Genomic DNA, 22024 nt, shown 5'->3' with positions numbered 1-22024 from the left:
AGGACTACGATTACCAAATATTATCTTCAATATATCATACTTATCAGTCCGAGCAGCGTTTATTTATTTATAAACTACTATTACAGTTAAATGTAAACACGGGACAAGCATACGTTTTTATTAACACATAACAACCGACTGGAAGAGGTTAAAGGTTACAAAAGAAAATTACAAATAAAAAAATAATCAACTTACAATGGCTAATAGTTTAAAGGACAACAAAACAGACTAAATTGAAGTTAGTAACGGAAATAAAATGAAACATCAACAAAAAACTATAAACTGAATATAAAAACAAAAACCCAATGACCACATAATAGATATATATATTTAAAAAAAAAAAGTCAATGACTAAGTAGGTGCTGCTTCTGTGCTGCTGTCTGAATAACAAAGCTGTATTTCAGATATTGTGCCAGAGGAATTGTTAAGATATTATTGGACATTATTTTTATGAATTTATTTTCAGATGTCTGGAATAATCTTTTCAGCTTCATTGTATAAAATGACCCTCTCTTTACTATATACTGGACATATTATGAAGAAGTGATGTTCATCTTCAATATCATTTTTATTACACAATTCGCAGATTCTGTCGCTACTTTTGATTCTGTTGTGTCTTCCTCTTTTAATTTCTAAACTGTGATTGCTCAGTCTGAATTTACTTTTCAGTTCTTTATTTTTTTTAGCTTAATTAGGTAGTTTTCCAAAATGAAGTTTGTTTTAAATTTTGTGTATGTCCTAAGTTTGTTTTTGTATTAATGTTTTATGTGTTATCATCATTAATTGAGTTAATCCAATGCTTTATAAATACATTTTTTATTTTGTCATATATTCGTGACATGCATGTATATCATAGACATGCATACAATCTCTTGTTTGTTGTTTTTTTCAATAAAATAAAACATTATTAAACAACTCATTTGTTTCGAAGTAACCCGGGTTTCACGACCTCAAAGCTTTCGTCGTTTATACAACACTACTGTTAATTAATAACTTATTGGTTGTCTGAGTTTATACACACCAACAAACTGAAACACAAACAAGTCTAGGAAAAACATGGTTCAAGTATATTTGTCTATGTTTTTACTGCGTGCAAATGAATTTGGTCCTAAACCCAGAGTTACGTAATTCCAGAAGATTCGTTGAAAAATTGGAATACACTTCCTGTTCTGATTAGTTTTAGTTCTTTGAATGTAGAACTTCATTAATAAGACATTTCGAACAAAGATAAAATTACAATAGACCGTATCTTGTAACGCACTAATCCCGGGAAATAGTATATATCGTGTACAGGAACTTTGAGTCTAATTGTAGAACAGAGGGTTCATGAACTGTATAGAGCACAGAGTAAGCGTCACGTGCGCACATGTGTTGAACTTTGTACCTTGCATGGGAGCTATTACATCTCCTGGTAGCGCCCAGTAATTGAGCAAGAAGGGAATTGATGAAAAAGCTACCCGAAGAACCGTAGCTGAACACGGCATCCGGAGTATGGCCAAGTATTATGAATGGGAAAACTGGGACGAGAAATGCACTTTGAAAGGTGCTACTATTGGCCATGTTATCCCTGGATTTTTCATCGTAGTCCTCGGGGCTTGGTTCACAGTTAAGAACTCATATCGCTTCGTCAAATCGAACTACACATCTGTACAGCCATTGACGGAACCATCAGACGATGGACGCCACAACTTCTTCAGCAAATTTCTGCGACGTCCAGCGGAGTTTTGGGAAGGCGCTGCGCTCCTTGTGCTGAGTTGCATCGGCTTTATAGGGGAACAGTCTATCCCGTATTCGAAATGGGAACTGTTTAATGCCACGGACCCACTCCAACCGTTTGTACACTCGGCGGAGTGGCAACACTGTACCATGTACGCATTTTTTATTACCTACGCCATTGTGCTTCTTCTGTCGCGTACCTGTGTGTCTGGTCTGCGTTCTTACGAAACTTTCTTCTGCGCCCTGGCGTTCTTCAGTGAAGCGCTCTTGTTTTATTTCCACTCCCAGCAAAGAAATTCCCTTCTCGATTACACCGTCCATTCGATGATAGTGCTAGCAGCGACGATGACTGCAATCATTTCGACGGCCGAGATCTGGATGGTCAATGACACCTTGCTACCGTTTCTACGGTCGGCGACGATCATGCTACAGGGGACGTGGTTTTTGCAAATAGCATCAATGCTGACAGGACAATGGGAGGGGAAATGCTCGCCGTGGACTGACTCCCATGCCAATGCCATGTTTGCCACGATGGCAGTCGGTTGGCACCTTGCAGTTAGTATACTATTCACATTTGGGATTCTCGGTATCGTCTCGTTTATTTGCGATAGGGACAAGTCTTCTAAAATTCCATCTCCCACAATTAAAGACGATGCCCAGCACGAACCTTTATTACAAACGTACAAGACGTAGCCATGTTAGCCATAGTTCACGGTATTAGTAGCAGCATAATATGTTTTTATTTCGGTAGTTATATCAGTTTGACATTTGTTGCTGGTGGATATTCCAGTCGTAAACCCCACATACTTTATTTGGTCTTTCGAGTAAATACTACGTCACTGCAACAAATACCTATGATTGTAACTGAATTATGGCGGTAAACGCATGTAACGCCAAATACACTGTTATTTATATGATATTTGCTTTATTTTTGCTTCAAATATAATCCTCTTCCCAGTGGAGGCGTAAAAGTCTTGTTTAGTAGTCTTTACATATAAAAACAGTTCGACGCAAAGAACATTTCTGAAAATATGTGGTAAAGTCAATGTAAACTTGCATGATGGGCCTGGTAGAATCAAGGCTAAACCATTGTTTGGTGTGATGGCAGCTTGAAGGTATGACACACTATTTCCAATTACTGGCCGGCGACGTAGGTTAAAAAATGTATATGTTGTCTCATTTGTAAAGGTCTTAACAAGTACATTGTATTTCAAATATAATTAATTGATCCGGGCGAGCTGATTGGTTGGGAGGTTGGGACAGGCTGTTGACAAGTTAAAACATAGACAACGACAAAATAAGCCGTTCATCGTTGTTTTTCGTAAAGTATAAGGCATTTTGTATATTAATGTTGAAGTTGTCATTGTCAAGTTATCACATTCTGTCGAATGATTTATTTTATATTTAAATATTAAACTGCGATTTTCCTAACACTTGTGTACGCAAGTGTGTGACGAGTGTGTGTGACGAGTTAATAGTGGTATGGCATGAGCCAATATCGATTACGTAATAATAATGGGAATTTGACGTTTTATCATAATATGAGTTAAATTGCTGTTGGTAGGGCGCTTTGTTTTCCACCTTAGGTATAGCGCGCGACGCCGTATATTATACGACACTATATTGCGACCAGTGTAACCTAGCAACTAGGTAATCGGAAGTGGCGTACTACTCATGTATAGTAAATCGTCGGAAGGAAGTTATCTCGATATGCAGAGGGAGAAATGTTTATTACCCCCTCCACACCATCACAAATCATCATTGATACGCGTAGAGAAGGGCACATACAGTACACGTGCACACCAATTATGCACGCGTGATAGGCTTGTAAACAAATCAACGAAAAATAGTATGCAATGTTTTCTAGTCGTAGCCAACTGTATTATGTTAGCTATAAAGTCACGACAAATGTCCCACATTTGATATTAATAATCTGCGCAAATAATGAAAACTAGTGACTTAAAATTGCAAACTGGTTAACTGATTTGTAAACGATTCTTTCGTGGATTTGTTTTTGCAAAATAACTGTTACGCAAAATATCACGTTTATGCTGCCTAATAATTATAAATTTACCGTTCTAAGGGGGGGGGATTATTGAAATGAATATTATTCTGAGTAAAGACAGTGAGACTGTTTGTGAGTCGAATTTGTCCCCGGGGAGATAAATGCTATTTATAATCATTTTTATTAAGTGTAGATTGTGATTTTATGACGTCACAGCTAAATGAAGCCAATATTGTCTTTCCTGACCGGTCATTATTATAGCCGGGCTTGAATTTTAAAGAGGTTTCGAAGGAAACTGCTTCAACGTCAACACCCAAGGAGTTGCCTAGATGTCCTTTCAATTCTCGCTATACTATTACTATACATTAAGGATATTTTATTACATTTTACAATGAACATAGGCGCCCTCTCAACTCTGAAGTTCAAACTCTGTAAAGGTATTCACATGACCACGCACTGACCAATCAAAGCAATTGTGTTATTGAGAGATGAAATTGTAATTACAAATGTATAACTTATTGGATTTTTTCATTTACCGAAAAATGTTGTCAAGATGACGTAATTAACTCAAATTTCAGCCAAAGTTCGGACTTTAACACGTCAACAACAAAATGGGAAAAGGCAATATCGGTGAAAAAAACACGCTGTTTACCATTTGTACGCACCATCTGTACCTCTGAATGAATGAATGAATGAATGTGCGATTCGTCACGTATTCCCGAGTACACATGTACCAATATGCTACACGCCCGACAGGTTCCGTAACACGCCCAGTGAGACTGCTTGCAATGTTTATTTATAAATATCATTCCGCACACCAGTCACTGGCTTGTATCAGTAAACATAGTTATCATAGTCAGAGCACTGTCGACGTGTCAGTCCTTGACCGGTGACGAACAATGCGTCTGAAATAATTATACATACACACATGAACGAGCGAAGTAAGTAGTAAACCACGCCATGTCGTTGCCAGGGTGTGTCCAAATAAAATAATATATTGCGTTTATTGTCGATATATGTATCTATCAAATTCAGATGATGATTTTTTTAACATTATTGAGTTGGTGAAATTTTTCTTCGATTAAGAATTAACAAATTTATTTGTTTGCGTCAGCTCGGGCGATTCATCAAAGACATTTTAGTCTACCCCTGACGTTTCGTCCGTATGTCGATAAACTCGTGGAACAACTATGAAGAACATATAAAAACAGAAACAAACTGAAAAATAAAACGATATTAAAATATAGCTTGCTTAAGTTTTCTCTTAAATACAAAAGTCATGATAAATACAATAATTTTTAATGGAAATTAATTAGACGTATCATCCCATGTCCCCAGATCTCACTTCCAAATTAATTATATTGCCCCTTCCCGTCACGCCAATTACTCACTACCGTATGAACGAATGTTTAGTACAGTTTAATGTATTCAAATAGTGACCATAAATCAGAACTATTATTAAACTGTGTACATATATCTTCATCTGGTCGTTATTTAAATATTAACTAAAAATAAAAATATAAATCAAATTCGATATAATAATTCACGATAGTCATTTTTCTTCTTTTTTATGATTGTCAGGAATCGTAAACGGTGAAGTAGCCGTCACACAGTTACACGCTTAGTTGTCGAGGACTGATACTCCGTCGGTTTCGGATTTAACCTGATTGTGTTTGAATAGTTACCTGGCAACGGTGGCATCAGCGAACCAAGCTTGTTATTCCAAATTATACATGTGTGGCAGTTGCACCACAGGGAGCCCAGGAACTATAATCAACTGTAATACACAGTCTCTATGAGCGGGGGGGGGGGGGGTATCGGCTGGTATCTAGTGTAAGAAATAGACAAGGAATGAAGGCTCCAGCCAGCTCACATTTTTTAAACTCAAAAAAGACGAAAAAAATAAAAAATAAAATCTAAAAAAAATACCAGGTTGAAGAATATTAGTTGCTCCTTCGCATTTCGCCAAAGCCTTACCTACATTTTACCGATATCTGCAGAATAAATCAAGAAAACTACACAAATTGACTCCATTTAGGAATTCCTAACGGTAAGTCCGTACGCACGACACCGTTGGAGGCGTGGCCTGTTCAGCATTTGTCAACAACCAATCACAAGACTAGTTACGAACCAGTTGAGCAAGGCTAACCGAGTCGTGACCTCGATGTGGTTCGTAACCAGTCTTATGATTGGTTGTTGACAAATGCTGAACAGGCCACGCCTCCAACTGTGCCGTGCGTTCGGGCAAACCGTTAGGAATTCCTAAATGGAGTAAATTTGTGTAGTTTTCTTGATTTATTCTGCAGATATCTGTAAAATGTAGGTAGGGCTTTGGCGAAATTTGAAGAAGCAGCTAATATTCTTCAACCTGGTATTTTTTTTATATTTTATTTTTCATTCTTTTCGTATGTTTTTTCGAGTTTAACAAATGTGAGCTGACTGGAGCCTTCATCCCTTGTCTATTTCTTACACTAGATACCAGCCGATACCCCCCCCCCCCAACCCCGTTCATAGAGACTATGTATTACAGATGATTATAGTTCCTGGGCTCCCTGTGATAAAATGCGAGTACATTGTTTGTGTAAATAACGCCCTCTATCGACTGTTACAGCTTCTGGGACAGTTCCGCCATTTTTTTTTACCTGTGGTCATCTGAGATTTGCTAAATTGTAAAATGACAAACGACTACACAACTAAACATAGTTATCGATTTGTTTGACATTTCATTTTATGCATGTCACTAATTTTATCTATCTATGTCATTGCTTTCATCTATCTACGTCATTGCTTTCATCCATCTATGCCATTGCTTTCATCTATATATATGTCATTGCTTTCATCTATCTATGTCATTGCTTTCATCTATCTATATCATTGCTTTCATCTATCTACGTCATTGCTTTCATCTATCTATGTCATTGCTTTCATCTATTTATGTCATTGCTTTCATCTATCTACATCATTGCTTTCTTCTGTCTATGCCATTGCTTTCATCTATCTATGTCATTGCTTTCATCTATCTATGTTATTGCTTTTATCTGTCTATGTCATTGCTTTCGTCTATCTATGTCATTGCTTTCATCTATCTACGTCATTGCTTTCTTCTGTCTATGTCACTGCTTTCATCTACTTATGTCATTGCTTTCATCTATTTATGTCATTGCTTTCATCTATCTATGCATTGCTTTCGTCTATCTGTCATTGCTTTCATCTATCTACGTCATTGCTTTCTTCTGTCTATGTCACTGCTTTCATCTATTTATGTCATTGCTTTCATCTATCTATGTCATTGCTTTCATCTATCCACGTCATTGCTTTCTTCTTTCTATGTCATTGCTTTCATCTATCTATGTTATTGCTTTCTTCTGTCTATGTCATTGCTTTCATCTATCTATGTTATTGCTTTCATCTGTCTATGTCATTGCTTTCATCTATCTATGTCATTGCTTTCTTCTGTCTATGTCATTGCTTTCATCTATCTATGTCATTGCGTTCATCTATCTTCGTCATTGCTTTCTTCTGTCTATGTCATTGCTTTCACCTGTCTACGTCATTGCTTTCTTCTGTCTATGTCATTGCTTTCATCTATTTATGTCATTGCTTTCATCTATTTATGACATTGCTTCCATCTATCTATGTCATTGCTTTCATCTATCTATATCATTGCTTTCATCTATCTATGTCATTGCTTTCATCTATCTATATCATTGCTTTCATCTATCTATGTCATTGCTTTCATCTATCTACGTCATTGCTTTCACCTATCTACGTCATTGCTTTCATCTATCTACGTCATTGCTTTCATCTGTCTATGTCATTGCTTTCATCTATCTACGTCATTGCTTTCATCTATCTATGTTATTGCTTTTATCTGTCTATGTCATTGCTGTCATCTATCTAAGCCATTGGTTTCATCTATCTACGTCATTGCTTTCTTCTGTCTATGTCATTGCTTTCATCTATTTATGTCATTGCTTTCATCTATCTATGTCATTGCTTTCATCTATCTACGTCATTGCTTTCTTCTGTATATGCCATTGCTTTCATCTATCTATGTCATTGCTTTCATCTATCCATGTTATTGCTTTTATCTGTCTATGTCATTGCTTTCGTCTATCTATGTCATTGCTTTCATCTATCTATGTTATTGCTTTTATCTGTCTATGTCATTGCTGTCATCTATCTAAGCCATTGCTTTCATCTATCTACGTCATTGCTTTCTTCTGTCTATGTCATTGCTTTCATCTATTTATGTCATTGCTTTCATCTATCTATGTCATTGCTTTCATCTATCCACGTCATTGCTTTCTTCTGTCTATGTCATTACTTTCATCTATCTACGTCATTGCTTTCACCTATCTACGTCATTGCTTTCATCTATCTACGTCATTGCTTTCATCTGTCTATGTCATTGCTTTCATCTATCTACGTCATTGCTTTCATCTATCTATGTTATTGCTTTTATCTGTCTATGTCATTGCTGTCATCTATCTAAGCCATTGGTTTCATCTATCTACGTCATTGCTTTCTTCTGTCTATGTCATTGCTTTCATCTATTTATGTCATTGCTTTCATCTATCTATGTCATTGCTTTCATCTATCTACGTCATTGCTTTCTTCTGTATATGCCATTGCTTTCATCTATCTATGTCATTGCTTTCATCTATCCATGTTATTGCTTTTATCTGTCTATGTCATTGCTTTCGTCTATCTATGTCATTGCTTTCATCTATCTATGTTATTGCTTTTATCTGTCTATGTCATTGCTGTCATCTATCTAAGCCATTGCTTTCATCTATCTATGTCATTGCTTTCATCTATCCACGTCATTGCTTTCTTCTGTCTATGTCATTACTTTCATCTATCTATGTCATTGCTTTCATCTATCTATGTTATTGCTTTCATCAATCTATCATTGCTTTCATCTATCTATGTCATTGCTTTCTTCTGTCTATGTCATTGCTTTCATCTATCTATGTCATTGCTTTCATCTATCCACGTCATTTCTTTCTTCTGTCTATGTCATTACTTTCATCTATCTATGTCATTGCTTTCATCTATCTATGTTATTGCTTTCATCAATCTATCATTGCTTTCATCTATCTATGTCATTGCTTTTATCTATTTATGTCATTGCTTTCATCTATCTATGTTATTGCTTTTATCTGTCTATGTCATTGCTTTTATCTATCTATGTCATTGCTTTCATCTATCTATGTTATTGCTTTTATCTGTCTATGTCATTGCTTTTATCTATCCACGTCATTACTTTCTTCTGTCTATGTCATTGCTTTCATCTATCTATGTCATTGCTTTCATCTATCTATGTCATTGCTTTCATCTATATATGTCATTGCTTTCATGTGTCTATATCATTGCTTTCATCTGTCTATGTCATTGCTTTCATCTATATACGACATTGCCTTCTTCTGTCTATGTCATGGCTTTCATCTATCTATGTCATTGCTTTCATCTGTCTGTGTCATTGCTGTCATCTGTATATATCATTGCTTTCATCTATCTATATCATTGCTTTCATCTATCTATGTCATTGCTTTCATCTGTCTATGTCATTGCTTTCATCTGTCTATGTCATTGCTTTCATCTATCTACGTCATTGCTTTCTTCTGTCTATGTCATTGCTTTCATCTATCTATGCATTGCTTTCATCTATCTACGTCATTGCTTTCTTCTGTCTATGTCATTGCTTTCATCTATCTGTGCCATTGCTTTCATCTATCTATGTCATTGCTTTCATCTGTCTATGTCATTGCTTTCAACTGTCTATGTCATTGCTTTCATCTATCTACGTCATTGCTTTCTTCTATCTATGTCATTGCTTTCATCTATCTATGCATTGCTTTCATCTATCTACGTCATTGCTTTCTACTATCTGTGCCATTGCTTTCATCTATCTATGTCATTGCTTTCATCTATCTATGCATTGCTTTCATCTATCTATGTCATTGCTTTCATCTGTCTGTGTCATTGCTTTCGTCTATCTACGTCATTGCTTTCTTCTGTCTATGTCATTGCTTTTATCTGTCTATGTCATTGCTTTCGTCTATCTATGTCATTGCTTTCATCTATCTATGTTATTGCTTTTATCTGTCTATGTCATTGCTGTCATCTATCTAAGCCATTGCTTTCATCTATCTACGTCATTGCTTTCATCTATATATGTCATTGCTTTCATGTGTCTATATCATTGCTTTCATCTGTCTATGTCATTGCTTTCATCTATATACGACATTGCCTTCTTCTGTCTATGTCATTGCTTTCATCTATCTATGTCATTGCTTTCATCTATATATTTCATTGCTTTAATGTGTCTATATCATTGCATTCATCTGTCTATGTCATTGCTTTCATCTATATACGACATTGCCTTCTTCTGTCTATGTCATTGCTTTCATCTATCTATGTCATTGCTTTCATTTATCTTTGTCATTGCTTTCATCTGTCTATGTCATTGCTTTCATCTGTCTATGTCATTGCTTTCATCTGTCTATGTCATTACTTTCATCTGCCTATGTCATTGCTTTCATCTATATACGACATTGTCTTCTTCTGTCTATCTCATTGCTTTCATCTATCTATGTCATTGCTTTCATCTGTCTATGTCATTGCTTTCATCTATCTATGCATTGCTTTCATCTATCTACGTCATTGCTTTCATCTATCTATGTCATTGCTTTCATCTATCTATGTCATTGCTTTCATCTATCTATGTCATTGCTTTCATCTATCTATGTCATTGCTTTCATCTGTCCGTGTCATTGCTTTCATCTGTCTGTGGCATTGCTTTCATCTGTATATATCATTGCTTTCTTCTGTCTGTGTCATTGCTTTTATCTATCTATATCATTGCTTTCATCTATCTATGTCCTTGCTTTCATCTGTCTGTGTCATTGCTTTCATCTGTATATATCATTGCTTTCTTCTGTCTGTGTCATTGCTTTTATCTATCTATATCATTGCTTTCATCTATCTATGTCATTGCTTTCATCTGTCTATGTCATTGCTTTCATCTGTATATATCATTGATTTCTTCTGTCTGTGTCATTGATTTTTTCTATCTATGTCATTGCTTTCATCTATCTATGTTATTGCTTTTATCTGTCTACGTCATTGCTTTCTTCTGTCTATGTCATTGCTTTCATCTATCTATGTCATTGCTTTCATCTATCTATGTCATTGCTTTCATCTATATACGACATTGCCTTCTTTTGTCTATGTCATTGCTTTCATCTATCTACGTCATTGCTTTCTTCTGTCTATGTCATTGCTTTCATCTATCTATGCATTGCTTTCATCTATCTACGTCATTGCTTTCATCTATCTATGTCATTGCTTTCATCTGTCTATGTCATTGCTTTCATCTATCTATGCATTGCTTTCATCTATCTACGTCATTGCTTTCTTCTGTCTATGTCATTGCTTTCATCTATCTATGCATTGCTTTCATCTATCTACGTCATTGCTTTCATCTATCTACATCATTGCTTTCTTCTGTCTATGTCATTGCTTTCATCTATCTATGTCATTGCTTTCATCTATCTATGTCATTGCTTTCATCTATCTATGTTATTGCTTTCATCTATCTACGTCACTGCTTTCTTCTGTCTATGTCATTGCTTTCATCTATCTATGTCATTGCTTTCTTCTGTCTATGTTATTGCTTTCATTTGTCTATGTCATTGCTTTCATCTATCTACGTCATTGCTTTCTTCTGTCTATGTCATTGCTTTCATCTGTCTATGTCATTGCTTTCTGTTGTCTATGTCATTGCTTTCATCTATCTACGTCATTGCTTTCTTCCGTCTATGTCATTGCTTTCATCTGTCTATGTCATTGCTTTCATCTGTCTATGTCATTGCTTTCATCTATCTACGTCATTGCTTTCTTCTGTGTATGTCATTGCTTTCATCTATCTATGTCATTGCTTTTATCTGTCTATGTTATTGCTTTTATCTATCTATCTATATCATTGCTTTCATCTATCTACGTCATTGCTTTCTTCTGTCTATGTCATTGCTTTCATCTATCCACGTCATTGCTTTCTTCTGTCTATGTCATTGCTTTCATCTATCTATGTCATTGCTTTCATCTGTCTATGTCATTGCTTTCATCTGTCTATGTCATTGCTTTCATCTATCTACGTCATTGCTTTCATCTGTATATATTATTGCTTTCTTCTGTCTGTGTCATTGCTTTTATCTATCTATGTCATTGCTTTCATCTATCTATGTTATTGCTTTTTTCTGTCTATGTCATTGCTTTCATCTATCTACGTCATTGCTTTCTTCTGTCTATGTCATTGGTTTCATCTATCTATGTCATTGCTTTCATCTATCTATGTTATTGCTTTCATCTACCTACGTCATTGCTTTCTTCTGTCTATGTCATTGCTTTCATCTATCTATGTCATTGCTTTCATCTGTCTATGTTATTGCTTTCATCTGTCTATGTCATTGCTTTCATCTATCTACATCATTGCTTTCTTCTGTCTATGTCATTGCTTTCATCTGTCTAAGTCATTGCTTTCATCTATCTATGTCATTGCTTTCATCTATCTATGTCACTGCTTTCATCTATCTATGTCATTGCTTTCATCTGTCTGTGTCATTGCTTTCATCTGTATATATCATTGCTTTCTTCCGTCTGTGTCATTGCTTTTATCTATCCACGTCATTGCTTTCATCTATCTACGTCATTGCTTTCTTCTGTCTATGCCATTGCTTTCATCTATATATGTCATTGCTTTCATCTGTCTATGTCATTGCTTTCATTTATCTACGTCATTGCTTTCTTCTGTCTATGTCATTGCTTTCATCTATCTATGTCATTGCTTTTATCTGTCTATGTTATTGCTTTTATCTATCTATCTATATCATTGCTTTCATCTATCTATGTCATTGCTTTCATCTGTCTATATTATTGCTTTCATCTGTCTATGTCATTGCTTTCATCTATCTACGTCATTGCTTTCTTCTGTCTATGTCATTGCTCCCTTCTGTCTATGTCATTGCTTTCTTCTGTATATGTCATTGCTTTCATCTATCTATGTCATAAAGCATAAGTCGACACATTAGCCATTGACCATAGAGCAGCAAACACCTGTAATATATTATCTGCCATGGCATAGAGCCAGCAACGTACTACTGTAAATAGCGATACATATTTAGCCAATTTGATTCAAATGTGACGCATTGTACGGCGTGTAATTATTAGAACTTTTACTATTTCTTTATTATTATGTCATTATTATTATCTTATGTTTGTGCTATGTTATCTGTCGCCACATAAGGATTCTTTCGCGATTATCAAAATTTGGTACTTGTTATTAATTCTATATCTACTATTTAATATACGACCATTAATACATTGGATTGCAAGTATCAACTCAGCACAATCTGACTGAAAACCGATCTATTGTACAGCAGGTCCTTTTTTCAAATTGATATATTTGAAATCTTTTTTACTACCAGCTGATAAAATATAAAAAAAAATATAAAAAAAATAAAAAAAAATAAAAAATTAAGGGGGAAATAGACAATTATATGTACATTAATGATGTAAAAAAACGAACTTGGGTCTTATTTTAAGAAGTTTGGCGTCAACTTTCCCCTTAGCAAGGTTAATAGTTAGAACAATCATATGACCATTCGTTGATCATTCAGAGCAAGTGGGATAACGATTTAAAATAAACGACGGAATAGTGGATTACAGCTTTTCATAGTTTTGAAAACAAAGCCAGACTAAACAAACATAGTAATCACTTATTTTTTAAGTACACTGAAAATTCAAACGTGTTTTACTGTAATAGAATTAGCTAGACATGGCAATGTCAGTAATACTATATTTTGGCTTGTCTCTGTCATTCTAACAATTCTAACAATCCGACAACATTCGATTGCTTTGGTTCAGCGATATTATTCTCCCCATGGATTGTGTGTGAATGCATAATCACTCTACTGAATTCGAGTTGTGGTTTGATGCAACTTGTAGTTCACTATGATACGTACATTAATCAAGTGCTATTTGGACAGGTCACTGGTCCATTGTCCTTCAAAAACAAAAGGAATTAGGTAACACACGTATGTTGTGTCAATAAGCGACCCGCCAAATCGACCCAAAACAAGCCTAAAGGACGGTGATCGTCGCGCAGCGGTCTTCGAACAAATGTATTTTATACACGTTGTGTACGTTGCTATGAGTCCCACATAGAACAGAACAAGGCGCAATAACCATTGCCCTTTAGCGTCCCCGTAGCCGTCCTTAATCTATCAGTTATCGATACTATTGGGTGTAACGATTTTACAATAAATCTTATCTTCTTTAGATCCACTTTACTACTAAATCAGGAATGAGACCATAGAAAAGTCATAACCCAAGTTTAGAGTAGTCTAGTGTGTATACAGTGCGGTTAAAGGTTGCGTGCGTCGACCTCGACCCGAGTGTACGTATCATAGCTCCGATAGCAGCATGGTACACGCCCGATCACCACATGGCCACGCTTGTTTACCGTTCCATTGTAGCTTGACTATATCATTCTGTACGCCAGTCACCGGCTCGTATCTGTAAACACGGTTATCGTAATCGGTACACTGTCAACGTGTCAGTCCTTGACCGGTGCAAACCACCACGCCCAATTATTTCGTTTTTGCTTCTATACTGGGGATCTTAGAAGATTCGCAAACTACATGAAAAGACGACCTCAGCTGTAATACTGCCCGGTCACTGGGTCACGGTGTCTAAGGTAGCAAATATGATTTTTTTGGAGGGATAAAAAAGTAATTATTACATTTATATATCTATCTTTTTATCAATACTTAAATCTGCACGGCATTTCAAATATTAAACAGTGGGTACAGGTGATGCACACAACGGCACGTTAGTATGACGACAGGCGCGAAGTTTATCATGACCGCACGTTATTTTTTCTCCGATTAATAAAAAAACTAGGTGTACATGCAATAAATCAACTGGTTCAATCGCTTGTCCACCGTGACTTCAAGTGTTTAATCTGTTGGAGTGGGCTGCTTAATATAAATCTAAATCGATGCAATTAACTGCACTGTCAGTTGTAATCGCGTACAAGTCAATACGCACACACATTCAACGTAAGACAATTTTACAGTCTGTTGCATCACAGACATTTGAATGTAAAGAAAAGAAGAAAAAAAATTATGTGGTGGTTGGCTGAGACATCTGGCATTTTAGGATTTTTTCTTGTCGAAACAAGTGTGGATAAATTTTCCTAGCTCAATGATTGTTTTGTCATTTTTACTTTTTAGTATATATGTAAGCTGTTCATCATCCGTCCTCAAGTTGCTTTTATTGTATTTATTACTCTTGACCATGATTTCTCTTTCCTCCTTGTGTAGATTACAATTGAGAAGACAATATTTTTCGTTCACAATTTGTCACAAACTGGGCAAATTCGATCTCTAGCTAAAAGGTTATTATATCTGCCTCTTTCGATTTGAAGGGTATGAGCACTTATTCTGAGTTTTTTTCATAGCAGCTCTATGATTTGGATTTTTGATTGTGGTGAGAAATTTTTCATATGCAAATTTGTTTTAATTTTCCTATAGGTTCGTAACTTGTTTTTATAGTTTTTACATTTATTGTTATCGTGCAATGTTTCTGTGCTATGTATTTCAAAGGATTGTTCTAGTTTGCGTGTTACTGTTTACTGTCATGTAGAGATTTATGATTTCCCCAAAGATTTCCCATATTTAAATTTTCGAAAATTTGTTTTATGTCTGTTACTCAGTTGTCTTTTCCCTTTTTATCAAGATTTATTCCACGATTGTAATCTTCATGTACTAGCGAATTTGGGTTAGAATTATTTATTTTGATCTAATATATTTTAAGCTTGTTGCTAGGAGTGGATATCTTCCTCACTCTAGTAGGCTTGCGAAATTACTTGCTTTGCTATCTACTTTTAGAAGGTATTTGCAGAAATGTATTTGTACTTTTTCCATTGGTGTAGACATATTTGCCATAAGATGCGATTTGTTTATGTTCTCGCTCGTCCAAATTGCACTGGAGTAAAGCATAATTGGTTTTACAATTACTTCAAACATTTAAAAATATCGACTTAGAGGTATTAATATTGGGTTCCATTTCTGACAGTGAGTTTCAAGAGAATTTATGGCATTTTGTAAGCCGATATGTGATTGAGACAACACTACTACGAGGTCGTTATTTCCAAATAACGCCCTCATATAAATAATTACCGCACTGGACCCGAAAGTGCGTTAATCAAGTTTGGTTATTAATATATATGGTTATATATGGTTTTATTTATACTTATCGCAACAAGGGCGGAGCCGATATGTTTTTTCCAGTTTCTATGCTATTTAGATCAGTCAACTAACCACCAGATGTTTTTGTAAAGTCCAAAGGGCTAACAAAAATTACAAAAACATAACTTTAATTTCTACATACGATCCTCTGTTACCCATTAATTACAGCAAACACCAATGTCTATAACGTAGCTTTTTATAACCTACTCGAATCTAGAAGCTTTTCTAGTTTCGAGTAGGTTGTAAAAAAGCTATGTTATATGTTTCACAACACAAATTAATCCCCAACAAGTTGTTCCTATCCACACATCTTTGTCCGATTGTCTGTAGATCAAAAATAAATCTCAAGCAACAAACTTTATAAGACCATAAATTAAAAATAATTCGAATATTGTGACAGAAAAGGGCTCAAGCAAATGTTGTGGAACAACGTCCTATTTATTTTCACTTTATCTAAATGATGGAAAAGTAGTTTTACATCAAAAATTTATAACTATTTGGTAGCTGCTATACTTTGTGAACTTCCGAAAAGTTAACGGACCCCCTCCCATCACCAGTGTGTAGTAAACCTCCTGTTGAATCAAAGTAAAATTTGATAAGTCGAAAAAACTGTCAATAGATTCAGATTCAGAATGGACCAGTTTGTGACCAATTGTTATAGCTAGCGCGAAAATTCGAGATGAGTATTCTCAGTTGTCGTACTTCACACGCACGTATGCATAATGCCTTGGACTTCTCGGCCAATTAGAATGGTTCATTGCCAGGCTTTAACTACAGGAATTGCCCGGTTTTAAGACTTTCATTGAGACATTCTGTTATATAAACGCCTAGGATTGGTATATGGGTCATGTGACTGTTTCGATTTTGACGAAATACTGGTTTAGGGACGACGTCAAAAGATCGATGTCGGATAAAAAACTTATTTCCTTTAGTTTGGGGGTGGGGGGGGTTTTGACCTCAAAAAGTTTCCATCCTACAAAAACGATTTTATTTTTTATGAAGTCAAAAAAATCTTGGAGTATATGTAGTTCGTTTTTTTCTATCCAATCATGGACAGAAATAACCGAAAAGGGATAAAAAACAGAAAAATGGTTTGGTTCGAGTGTAAATTTGTGCGTCAAATGAGGTGCATTTGTAAAATCTTTTTACACCCACCCGGCAACCAACTGCTATGCAATACTACTGTCCGATTATCAATTTGTATTTAATGGTGAATGTAGTCTGACGCCATGACCAATATTTATCAATTAAGTTTCAGTGGGGGGTAGGGGGGTTTGGAAAAAAACTAAAGGAATTAAGTTTTTTATCCGACATCGATCTTTTGACGTCGTCCCTTAGCGTCGCTGGGTTCGAAATAGAAACTCAGAAAGTATATTTGAATACGGACTTAGCTTTTCGAGCTATCTAGAATTTGATATATATGATATGAGTTGTACCGACAGGCTATAAGTCGGATAAAACCCCCGTACTAGGGCTCTTTTGGATATAAAGTGCTCCTTCTCATCTCGGGGTCGCTAGAAGAGCCCTCATATCCGGGTTTTAACCTACACCTAGCAATTCAGTACTTGTCTGTCATGTGACGGTCGCCCGGTTACCCGTTAGTTCTCGAGCACCACACATCACGGAAATTCACAACCTTTGTTTTATTTATTTATTCCGTTATTGCAATATAAATGTTGATCACATAGGTGATCGTCGATTACGGGGAAAACGAACCAACCTGGTTTCCGGGGTACATTTTTCCAACACAAATATTTTTGAAACTATTTGTTGGACGTCTTTCATTGTAGAATCACGTTATCGGTGCATGGCATGTTTCGTCTTATATCAGTGGGTCAAGCACCACAGTTGACATGCAGCGCGTCCGAATTCACTTTTTACACGCGTTGTAAAGATTGCATGGGACCCACATTGAACGCATGATAAAACGGTACACACAGCATAACCGACTGTGACCCGTGTTCAACACCAACTAATACAAAAATCGAGGAAAGCACTATTTGAAGAGACTAGTAAGCATATTATAAACTTAACGAATATGAGTGACTACAACAATTTTTTTAAATTAATGGGTGATACAAACCTGAATGTACAAATACCTGCTGCCCAATTTATCAAAAATAACACGAACGTTAGACAGCAACATCTCCTGGTAAATTAACATAAATACTTTTCTCCTTTAATACGTTTTTCTCTCTCATTTCCATCTTTCATTGATTTACTGTTTATTGCTTTTTTTTTATTATTATTTCATCTATTTTTTTTTTCAATATTATTACCTACATATATCAATAGTTTTTTTGTAATTGTAGTTGTTTTTTTTTAAAACCATTGTCGTGCGTCGCCCAGGAAGGGCTATGCTGCTCTGTTATCAACTCCGCGTTTCCTAGGCCAAAAATAATAGATAACATTATACGTTAAATACTTTCCTTCCATGTTGTTTCCCATTGATGAATTTATCGGTATGGACTCCTACTTTTCTCATTAGTATGTCAGTGCAAACGAATACCTCATGCGAATAACTAATGGCAATATTGCTCTGTTATAGCCACGCTCACTAATTGACTTGCTGAGTGATGGCAAACTCTGTGAAGCACAGTCTGCAATTCACAACTTTAAAACATAGATCATTAAGTGCGTACTTCAACCCCGGCATGATGAATAGAGTGCGCGTTTCGTCGCGTCAGCTGGAACCTGCATTACACGCTTGACAAATAACAAAACTGACATCACATCAAGGCTTAGTCCTTTTTTTCATTCGAACTCGTACACAGAATTCTGAACTGAACACCAGTCATTAAACGTGCTTGTCATAATCGGTCAGTGAACACGCCCAATCACATTTCAATATCTAGGACTCAAAGTCTGAGAAGGTGCACGATTACTCGAACAATGAACTCAGTAGAAACAGAGGTTGTATATGTGTGTGTTTCTCCGTTAAGACAGCGACAAACATAAAATTCGCCTATAGTTAGAACACAGGACAACAATGACGTGCCCTATGTGGGAAATAAGTTCGTGTATTAATAAATCAATGTGTTGGCACCCATCGAGATTTCAAGTGCTCAAGTTGTACGAATTATTTACAATCTAAATTGAGGCAACACAACGTTTTCAGGCAAAAGGTAAAACATGCGAAATCAGAATGAGTTGGGTACTCGTCTCATTGAATTATATCACAGTCTCTCAGTTGAGGTACTGTGACTATATGTAGTAGCCCCAGAGTAGAGTGGAAACGTAGCGTCGCACTGGGGCCCTGCAGAGGTAAGGATGATAACGACCGACTTGGCTAATATGTATACGTACGCGTGTTTTACGTGCGCAAGATTGACCTTTATGGCCTTATTAAGTACTTCAAAGACCAGTCACTGTTCTGCGTAAACAAACATTGATATCTGCTGTACCAGGTATAGACAGTGTCAATTATGATATTTCTGCTTTGCCTATTAGTCATCTTTGTTTGACGTGCCATCTATGAAGCGCATGTCTGAAACCCAAATGTAGCTGTGGAGTCATAGCCCCCTGAGGGCCGTTTTTGGTCGTCGGTATCTGGCTGGCCCATATTTGACTTACAATACAAAATTTGAAAATAAGACGGCCAAGTAATGAAGAAAAAGGTAAAACAGTTGTCAGTCGCAAGATAGAGCTACGGATCCGCAGCTAACCCAAATGAAGATACTGAACGACCACGAAACCAGTGGCAACAGCGTGTGTAATAAAGTATTTGTTCATGTTATGATGAAAAAGGTTAGGTTCTTTTCTTTAATTGATCCGGCGAATTTGGTTGTTCATATTTCGATCAATAATTTCGAGGTCGCTCTTACATTTACCACGCACACCTCTTGGGTGGTTTCGCTCATATTTGTAAATTTCATTACATTATGTTTCGATTGGCTAATTGCGTTTTTTTTGTCACCGCTGATATTTATTTATACTTTCTTCTCCAAAACTGTTAAACACATAGCATGTACTGTGATTTAGTGGATATTTGCCTACATATATACAGCATATTTATCAATATCGTATGTGTGATCATTGTACAAAGAGCGACATGACACAAAATAAGTATGGGACGCCTTCCCATATCTTAACACTTTACCTCACGTGCGGTAATTTAAAAGTCATTTTGTTCAGTAATACATGAATTGAAAATTATGAAAACGAAAAATATTGACAAAAACGCAGTTCTTGTTCCCTTAAAGGGCAGTGTAGTCGCGCCGAGCATGTGCAAGATATGGATCTCATATGAACAGAGATGGCGACTTTGACTGTTGCGCGGATCAACGAGCACACACTTTAATTGGGTATTTTTAGGTGAATGTAAGGTATTGAAGGAGTCATTAGCGGTAATAAGTGCAAGTCACACCCAGGCCAAAACTCATACTTGTGATTTCCATCAGAAAAGCTTATTGAATTGCGGGAAAAATCAATGTTTATCAACACAAATATCGCACAAGCGCGGCGCGATGACCACCACCCTTTAAAGATAGACAGCCCAGCCACTTCAACCCTTATAACGATTTTCTTTCTAAACAAGCACACAGTCTAACATATCTATAAACTAGGGGATATACTAGTAATCATAGGTATTTGCAGGTGAGAATGAAGGTAAATTTGATTATCTGCCAGAAAATATAAGGCAGAAACTAAAATTGCACAGAGCATGTTGGGTAAAGTGTAGGGAAGGCCAAGAAGCTCCAAGACTCCCACTGAATTAATTTCCAGTAAGGAGCTGCTTGTTTGCATCAATGTAACAACATTTGTTTGCAAAATCAAACAAGGCAAATCTTAGGCGTGCGAGTGTGCTTGTATTTATTATATTTATGTCTCGGAATTAGTAAATGATTTGTAGATGGGAAAATTATGTTGACCTTGCCCAGTAATTCAAATTGAATTAAAGCGCGGTGGTCGTCGCGTAGCGCGTGTTCGAATTTCATGTAAACAAACAATGTATTTTACACGCGTTGTGTACGTCGCTATGAACAGGACGCGGCGCAAAGACACTGCCCTTTGAAGCAGCAGTATATAAGTAGATAACACCACGGGAGAGTTGTTTTGGGCTACGCCCTCGCAACACCCCTCTGCCCCATGGTGTTTCCTATACTTACTCAGTATGACAATTTTAAAATTTAACGAATAAGTGGAAGAAAGGGTCGAAAATGAATAAATGTGCACAGCGATTTTAACTTTTTATGGTACCTGAAAGTTCATCATGGAACATTTCGAATACTAATGTAATTTCGCATTGTCCTGTTTCAGTTCCATAGTTACACTGACACCCTTTAGGAAGGTCTTCGTTGAGCAAATATCGTGTTAGTTCAGAGATAGATTATTATGGTACGCCAGCCTCAACCGAGATTTCGAAATGTGACCTTCAGTTGAGTCCGATAACAAGCAAATGACGTCACCTTAGTTTAATTTTCCATGAACTATTAGTCACACAAAACGGAGAAAATGTGACTGTATCGTGCGATGTACGTGTCACAAGGCTTAACACGCCACTACTATACATCCGAACTTCGGTGTCACCGTAGGGCATCAGATTGGTGTTTAGTGTACGGGGCAGAGACCGGGTGAGGGAAGAGCCAGAAATAAATCCTCGATGTCCTGTGATGATGTCCTATGGTGTTAGTTACTTATATACTGGCTAATTTAATTTAATTTAATTTAATTTGTAGTACTGGGCGAGGTTAACATAATTTCCATATCACCCATCTGTTGTCACTGAGCAGTCTGAAGCCAGGACCACACCTCCACACGACTTCCATGCTTAAAATAATCCTACCTTCTCAACCACATACTTGAATGGCGGCAGTCGTCGTGCCGCGTCCTGTTCGATATGAGACTCATAGCGACGTATGCAACGCCTGTAAAATACATTGTTTATTTACATGAAATTCGAGCACGCACTGCGCGACGACCACCGCGCTTTAAAACTTTCAGGCCAGCCGCTTTTAAGTTAGCAGTGACAATTATGACCAATAAC

The 22024-nt window shown here is 36.4% G+C and overlaps 1 protein-coding gene across 1 annotated transcript; it reads left to right on the top strand.

The window, feature by feature from the left end:
• Window positions 1-1404: 1404 nt before the first annotated feature.
• LOC102801245 (transmembrane protein 45B-like) lies at window positions 1405-3147 on the top strand. Its single transcript, XM_006816638.3, has one exon. The coding sequence runs from the start codon at window positions 1492-1494 to the stop codon at window positions 2407-2409; it is 918 nt and encodes a 305-aa protein (XP_006816701.2). The 5' UTR covers window positions 1405-1491; the 3' UTR covers window positions 2410-3147.
• The last annotated feature ends 18877 nt before the right edge of the window (window positions 3148-22024 follow it).

The sequence above is a fragment of the Saccoglossus kowalevskii genome, chromosome 10 (genome assembly GCF_978046115.1).
Source record: "Saccoglossus kowalevskii chromosome 10, keSacKowa6.1, whole genome shotgun sequence".
Taxonomy (NCBI): Eukaryota; Metazoa; Hemichordata; class Enteropneusta; family Harrimaniidae; genus Saccoglossus; species Saccoglossus kowalevskii.
Note: the sequence above shows the minus strand (reverse complement) of the source record. Positions and strands in the feature narration are given on the sequence as shown.